General features: G+C 43.9%; 1 protein-coding gene across 1 annotated transcript in view; it reads right to left on the reverse strand.

The window, feature by feature from the left end:
- Positions 1 to 6,241, reverse strand: part of ACTR5 (ARP5 actin-related protein 5 homolog) — a 13,057-nt gene extending 6,816 nt beyond the window's left edge. Inside the window, 4 exon segments of the mRNA XM_018556175.1 lie at positions 739 to 956; positions 2,481 to 2,650; positions 4,240 to 4,469; positions 5,861 to 6,241. Coding sequence (XP_018411677.1) covers positions 739 to 956; positions 2,481 to 2,650; positions 4,240 to 4,469; positions 5,861 to 6,214 — 972 coding nt within the window. The 5' untranslated portion in view covers positions 6,215 to 6,241.
- Positions 6,242 to 8,624: the final 2,383 nt, after the last annotated feature.

Consider the following 8,624-nt stretch of genomic DNA (forward strand, 5'->3'; position numbering starts at 1 on the left):
ACCAGGGCTCTGTGGGGTCTCACCAGGGCTTTGAGGGGGCCTCACCAGGGTAGCAGGACTCTGTGAGGTCTCACCAGGGTGCTGTGGGGTCTAACCAGCCTTGTTCGACCCACAGAGCCCTGGTAAGACCCCACAGAGCCCTGGTCTCCCCAGGGCTCTGAGGGGTCTCACCAGGGTGATGTGGGGTCTCACCAGCACCAGGGCTCCGTAGTGTCTCCCCAGGGCTCCCACCATGGCTCCCAGCCCTGGTGAGACCCTATGGAGCCCTGGTGCTTGTGAGACCCCACATCGCCCTGGTGAGACCAGGGCTCTGTGGGGTCTCGCCAGGGATAAGGGCAAATTAGGCAGCCGCGAGGCCCTCGGGAGCGCGAGGCCTAAGGCGACCGCCTAATTTGCCTAATTAAAGAGCCGCCTCTGCTCTACCTGATACAACAGAAAGCCGGGCAGATTACAGAAAGACCATGTGACATTTGAGTTCTGATTTTTGGTATACTAACTGAAGGGAGGGGGTTAAGTTTTAGTTTTTTTAAGAATCCACCTGGGATTTTGGATGTCCTTGCCCCTGTTTGCATGTTTCAGCTCTTCCTGTTGCATTCTCCAGAATATAAAATAAAAAAATACCTTGTGGAGAGTGAGAATATTAGAATATATAATGGCCACAGCAGGTATGTCGACCTGCGTACTTAGGCATGTGGGAAATGAACGAAGTGCACCAGAATTGTTATGAACGTTAGATACCTGCACATAGAGCAATCTCTCCAATCGTTCCTGATCCTGCTGAAGTTTTTCTTCTCGGCGTCGTGCATTAAGCTCTTGCAGGCGTTTAAGCTGCTGCTGCCTGCGCTCCTGCTTCTCTTCTGATGGGACTGCAGAGCCCATCAGCTTAGAAGAAAATGGCAGCTGCATCTTGTGCACATTCTGCTCATAGTAATCTGGGCAACGCCATTTTTTCAGCTCTTTTTTTGATGGGCAGAAAAAAGAAACAATATTTACAAGAACTTGTCAAACGGTCTTCATAGATATAATTTATACAGAAATGGAGATGTTAAGCAATTTTCAAGAAAATAAAAGCTGGTGTGTTTATTTTTTTACCTTTGAAGTGAACCTGTACTTTACACACCCAGGGCATCGTAACTAAACGGTATTAAAAACGCTATAAAAACCCTATCATGTATTACTGCTATCAGGAGGTCATACCAATTTATCAATGCATGCCCACTTCCAGGTCTGTGTTTTGGAAACCTAGGCTTAGTTTGGATGTTCCTGAAACATCGCTTCAAGGGAAATAAATTGACCCCTGAAACAAAGGTTGGGGGGCAGGGGCAAAGATGAAACCACCTCAAATCTTAATAACTGCAGCGGTACCCCAGCTTCAAAAGACACACTGAATAGGGGATATACACTCACTGGCCACTTTATTAGGTACACCTGTTCAATTGCTTGGTAACACAAATTGCTAACCAGCCAATCCCATGGCAGCAACTCAATGCATTTAGACATCTAGACGTGGTGAAGACGACTTGCTGAAGCTCAAACCGAGCATCAGAATGGGGAAGAAAGGGGATTTAAGTGACATTGAACATGGCATGGTTGTTGGTGCCAGACGGGCTGGTCTGAGTATTTCAGAAATTGCTGATCTGCTGGGATTTGAACGCACAACCATCTCTCGGGTTTACAGAGAATGGTCCGAAAAAGGGAAAATATCCAGTGAGCGGCAGGTGTGTGGACGAAAATGCCTTGTAGATGTCAGAGGAGAATGGGCAGACTGGTACGAGATGATAGAAAGGCAACAGTAACTCAAATAACCACTCATTACATCTGAGGTATGCAGAATACCATCTCTGAACGCACAACATGTCGAACCTTAAATCAGATTGGCTAGGTCTGACGAGTCTCGGTTTCAGATACGACATTCAGATGGTCGGGTCAGAATTTGGCGTAAATAACGTGAAAGCATGGATCCATCCTGCCTTGTATCAACAGTTGAGGCTGGTGGTGTAATGGTGTGGGGAATATTTTCTTGGCACACTTTGGGCCCGTGATGCCATCATGTTAATATAGACCAAAATCTCTGAGGAATGTTTCCCTCACCTTGCTGAATCTATGCCACAAAGAATTAAGTACGTTCTGAAGGCAAAAGGGTGGTCCAACACGGTAGTAGTAAGGTGTACCTAATAAAGTGGCTGGTGAGTGTATAATGAGAAGCTTAGAGTATCCTCCCAAATCCAAATTTTGGAGGGTACCCTAAGCTTCTAATTATATATCCCCTACTGTTCCTGAAATATCTCCAGAGTTAACGTCCCTGCTGCATGTGTACAAGAAGCCAACACCATCTGAACTTTCATTTCTTTACATGAAGGGGCTCTCAGAAATTTCCAGATCAGCAAACTTCTCAGACTATCACAAAGCATTATCTTACATGGGATACAACCTCAGTTCTTAGCTGCTGTTCATCAACTTCTGGCCATGTAAAGACTTACCTTCTATATAGTCATCTGGAATGTAGCAATGCTCATGAAGGATTTCCTCCATACGGCTGAGTGTAATAGCAGAAAGATGTCCAGGATACTTCAGCTGCATCAGGCGGTGGAGATAGTTCACAGCATGGGATCCTCCAACATTTATCCGTTTGCAGTTCTTGCCATCCAGCCTACAGACAATGCACTCTCAGTATATCACACACAATGAACACACCATATTCATGCCATCATAATGCACATTACTTCATCTTAGTGGTCAAGAATATTACAAAAATGGACCTGAAGATTTGCTATGGGATGGGAAAAATCCAGAAAGGCTAATTAACACTAAGCAGCACCCTGAAAAGTATACTATTTGCCTTAAATTTCTCCTAAAAATTGGCGGTTGACTTTCTACCTCATAGTTGTATATCTGTAGTGTGAGATCTAAGGCACTACTGCCTCTGACTGCTAATCATAAGAGATATGGAGATGTTTCCACTATATTGGAAGGTTGAATGTTCTGCGCTATGAAACAGACCCAAAGGGGGAGATTTCACAGAGAGTAAGGGTAAACCGCAAGCTGCTGAAACTAAGGCCAGATAAGCCTCACAAAATGGTTTTAGAATAGTGAGCGCTATGGGTCTCCTGGAGTGAAGTGAGAATCCAACAATGACTTATTAAATAAGTGGTATAAAAATTATAAATATATAAATATCTCTAAGTCAACATCTTATGTGAAATAAAAATTGCTGAAGTGATATGTGAATAAATGAAACAAAAATCAACAATGTAAATTGACTAATAAAAATTGCTTAAATATAAATAAATGTGAATAAGTAAATAAATAAATCTTCAATAAACCGTGTGTCCGTGATTTTTTCTGTATTACAGTGTACATATAACTGCATCTATCATCATCTGTGATGTACTGATAGATGTGCAGTGGTGTATCATAAACGTGTCCTAAACTTTGAGGTTAAATAGTGTCCAAAAGTACTCCAATCTAAAAGGGGCAAAAACTTGAATGTGTATATCCAAGATGATCGTATCATCCCCCAGGATGTAATACAGAAAAAAATCACGGACACACGGTTTATTGAAGATTTATTTACTTATTTATTCACATTTATTTATATTTAAGCAATTTTTATTAGTCAATTTACATTGTTGATTTTTGTTTCGTTTATTCACATATCACTTCAGCAATTTTTATTTCACATAAAAAGATGTTCACTTAGAGATATTTATATATTTATAATTTTTATACCACTTATTTAATAAGTCATTGTTGGATTCTCACTTCACTCCAGGAGACCCATAGCGCTCACTATTCTAAAACCGTTTCCACTATATTGCTTACAGTTTTCCTTACTGGAGAGGAATCTGTACCTGAGGGCCTGCAGTACAAGTATCTCCCTGCCTCTGTGTCATTTATTTTATGGTTTTGGGCTTCCTCCACCTCTCCTGCTGCCTTTTGATTATTCCACCACTATCACTAGTTCATCAGTCATCACAGAAGCAGGTAGGATATTGGCAATCAAAGAACTGCCTCTACCAAGATGGCCACCTCTGCACAGAAACCCAACACAGAACATGGCATGGTAAGTCAGTAACAGGGAAAAGGTAGGCGGCTAAGAACCTAAAGGCAATGCTAATGCCTAATCTTTCAACCTCTGACTTTTTTCTGCTACAGTAAAGGATCTCTTCAATGGCTAGAGGATTAGTGTGCTGTTATTTGGCCTTTTCGTTGCACACATAGCATTAACTGTGCACTCACCTGCCATTCAGCAGAGGAAGTATATGGGTACAATAGTAGCCAGAAGACACGATGAGTCCCGAGGTGGGATACGGCTCTTTTTTGTTGTGGTAGAAGCTGTACAGGCCATCAATGCCAAAGGACACTCTGGGAACATGGTAGCATTCAAAGAGAAGCTCTGACACCATCTGTCGGACGTGAAGAGGGGTGCATGGCGCCTCAGTAAACATAATGGGATGGTCAACACAGCCCTGTGCAGGAAGAGAAGCATAGGTGTATGTCATCTGAACCCAACAGTCAACAGTCTCCCCACTATATTTTCCATTCTTTAAAGCTACAGAGCATGAAACACAAGAAGTGAGACTTCTCAGAGGAAATAAAAAAGCCATAAATGTAATTGCTGTATTTTGACCACTGAGTTTCCCAGGACACAAGAAACCGGAATAGCTGAAATACCAGCTCAGCTGAGGTTATCCTTTTATGTTGACAGAGTGTAACAGCACGGATTTGTAGCCTCAATTAGAGACAACCGGAGTAAACACAGCAGGGTTATACAACCTTTCATTCAAATTAATTTATGAATGGATGAACTACTCGATCCATTTATTCTTTAGCCGCACCCAACCGTGAGTCTGAATGTGACCTGGAAAGTGATTTACACAGATTAATATTCAGTATAGAGCGCTCATTGCAAAAATCCCCCTCCCTTATGTCTTCAGCCTGACTGGTAGTGGCGACCTGATTATAGAGAACTGGCAGAGGTGGATGGCGAGTCACTCCCGATGCCGCGGTGAGGAGAGCAATAAAACGCAGTGTCCAACAGTGAAACTAAAAGAGGCATGACGGCAATAACCTCTATAAAACGAATGACTTGTCTGATCATTACATAACAATGGATTGAATCTGCTTTTATTTTGCTATCTCCGCTTCCTCCTTTACCTCCTAATTGCTAAGGAAATGTTTAATTAAAACCTGTTTATATTACATTATGGGAGACACAGTCATGTCATTATGGGTCTCTGTGGTTCTTTATGCAATGATTACAGATCACGGCTGATGGGAGGGCCCAGCAAAGCGCTGTATATAGCTTCCTCTTCCTGAAATCATTACAGCACCCGGCCTCAGTACTCCTCTAAGAGGCCTCAGCCACAAGCAGTGGGCTGGCTCTCGGGAGGAGTTATGCAAATATCAAAATGAGTACATGTCAGTTTGGACGGATCTGGGTGTTCCTAGATAGGCAAGAGCCATATGTGATACTGAGCCTCTACTGAAATCCATTTAATAAAAGGGTTGGGCCAGGGACTGTCAGGCTTGAGATGATGATGATTAATGCCCTCCAGCCAGGAAAGGACATGGGCTAGCTCTGAAATGATATCAGAGAAAACAATTTCAGCACAGTCGAGAAGAAAAAAAATGGTGGGGGCTGTAAAATTATATACACACACACGCGAGTGGCCGTCATGATAATTTGTAGGCAGGTGGTACCCCTCACTTTGGGGGGGGGATTTTCAATCGGGTTGTAGTCCTTCCCTGCTCTATATAACAATAAAGACAATTGAGGAAAGATGGACTTGGTGGTAGAGGGGCACTTGGTACTCTTGCCACCCATGACTGCCCTGCACACACAGCACACTATGGCTACCTCTGACGCAACCCCCAGTCTCTGGAACACGTGATCACACAGCAGCTCCTGCAGCTCCAGGTTCACCGGCAGGTTCCTGTCGAAAGGGGTCCGCAGCAGCCAGCGCAGCGGCTCCAAGCTAGGGATGTCATTGCCCACACGGCTCAGACTGCGGGGCCCACCCCGGCTCCTGGCCACCACCGAGCGAAACTGCATCTGGGGCCCCACACCGGCCCATCCCGCCCTGAGCTGGAAAGAGCCATTATCAAGCACCAGCACGGCCGGTCCGTCCAGCACGGGCTCAATGACAGGGTCCGGTACGGCTCGTGCATCTCGGAATCTGAAAACATTGCCGGCCGGTCGGGGCGCGGCCATGTTGGTTTGTGATGTACGTCCGGAAAGTCGTCCTCCAGAAAAGCTGCACAAAGGTTCCGGGGATGAAGCGTTCCTAGCAACAGAGGCTTTGTTGATCCTGCGCAGCTTGTGGGGCTGGACACAGGTAGGGAAATTAAATGCAATATAAGGAACCAGAGACATGTCAGCTCTTCTTCTGTCTTTCTCCTTCTGCTGCTTCTTCTCTTAGTCAATTTCTCCCCAGCTCAAAAACTTTTTTGTGCTGTCCTGGGCCAGCAAATGTTGACCTTGTTTTGTCTATAGCAACCTTTCTCAGGCCCTTTTAACCCATCATATCAAAATAGTTTTCAGGTCTCGGGGACCCCCTGCTATAAATGATTGTATTTAGAACTCATGGTATGATCAATAAGTTGTAGAAAGTTTAACAAGAAAGAGTAAATTCTAGCGGACCATCACTCATTGAATTAGGCAGGGATTACCGCCCCACTGATAAACGATCGGCCATAGGTCGCTTTTCTCAGGGGTGGTTGGGCAGCAGTTTGCAGGCATTCAGGAGGCAAGGCTGCCGCCTTCTGAATATGACATTGAAATACCACACCGCAACGTTTGGCACGCAACTATAGCATGTTCCCATTGACCTCAAGAAGCACCATGGTCAAGGCAATATGGAGCATCTTAAGTGTTGGTTATGTGTGTAGATGAAGCACTGAGATCTTGAGGAATGCTGAATTCACTTCTTAATTACTTGTTTATTATTATACAGGATTTATATAGCGTCAACAGTTTGCGCAGCGCTTTACATATAAGGAAGACATTACAATCACAATGAATTCAAGACAAGATGGTAAGGAGGGCCCTGCCCCTATTTAGAAGTAAGGGTGCACCAATGCCGTTTTTTCGGTATCGAGTACCGATATTTTTGTTTCGGTACGCACCAATACCAAATACCGATACCAAAAGTCCCATTAAGGATGGTAATGACTCACCGCCCAGCTTCTCATTAGCTATGGAGCCGGCTTATTGGCCAATCAGGAAGCCGGGAGTGTAACGGGATCGCGTTCTCGGGTCCTCCCTGGGCTGCAGCGTCGTCATGGACAGATGCGGCGTCACACGGCGCTCCTTTTTTTCTGCCAAGGACCATTTGAATATTTATAACATCATTCGCAGGCCATACAAAATGATCATCTTAAAAATTATCCTGCTATATTTGGTTCCCATGTAGTTCTGTGTTCATTAAAGAATTATGGGAAAAATGTACCTAGATTTATCTAGATGTGCCCAGATTTTCCATCTGCCCTGATTTCACCAAGTTTTGTCTTTACCTAAGCATGCTCAGTAAGTAGCGATTTTGTAAGCAGGGTCTTGAGGACTTGAGGTTATGGCGGATCACTTTACAAAGACGAAGCTCACCTAGCTTAATGAATTACAGTGAGTGGCCAGATTATTATGACCACCCCATTAGTACTTCGTTGGGCCACGAGATGACTCCACGAGATGACTCCACGAGATTACTTCGTTGGGCCACCTCATAACTCCACGAGATGTTGAAAGGTGATGCAAGGAATCTGACACTGCACTGTTGCCCTTCTGTTGTCTTGCACCAGTCTTGCCACTCTCCGTTCTGCCCTAACATTGACTAGTCGCTGACGGCCACAATTTGCACGTTCAGACCCAGATTTTCGGCTGACAGTCCAGTCTTTAAACACTTTAAAAACAGCTGCTCTTGAACATTTAATGAATTCTGCTGTTTTGCTGATACTCCCTCCATGGTTCCGAGTGCCAACAATCATCCCACGTTCAAAGGCTGTTAAATCGCGTTGTTTACCCATATCTTCAGAAAAAATCACTTCTACTGTCGTGGTAAACAACCTGCTTCCCTATTTATAATGGTCTGGCCCTCTAGCAACTTCAGTGCGAAATTATAGCTAATTATAGCTAATTTGCCTACAAACGTCAGGTGGTCATAATAATTTGGCCACTCAGTGTATATCAAATTGTACAGACATCGATCATCCAATCATGTGCAATCAAAAATCTTTTTTTTTTTTATTCCCTTGCACATGATTTGGTATTATATGTGAAGTGAATTATCAATTTGTTTGACCTCATTCACTAGTATAAGTGTGTAGCGCTCACCCCCCGAAAGGAGCTGCCAAAATGACCCGGATCATCACTAGTTGTCTAGGGGTTTTGGTCTTCAGCTGCTCCATTAGCATTTAACTGTCCTGTTATAGTGCTCACAAAGCTGATATTCACTCCAGAAGTATAATGCTAAAGAACTTTTATTACATATTCACTCTGGGAGAGAGGGTATAAGGATCCTAGATATCCAGAGTAGCACAGACTTAGACTCCAGACTCACCAGTCCAACTCAGTAATTTAGTGTAGATCCATTTGTGGCATAATTGAATATGTATCTGATTAGCAGATG

The sequence above is a fragment of the Nanorana parkeri genome, unplaced genomic scaffold, assembly GCF_000935625.1.
Source record: "Nanorana parkeri isolate BGI_ZX_2015 unplaced genomic scaffold, ASM93562v1 scaffold227, whole genome shotgun sequence".
Classification (NCBI taxonomy): Eukaryota; Metazoa; Chordata; class Amphibia; order Anura; family Dicroglossidae; genus Nanorana; species Nanorana parkeri.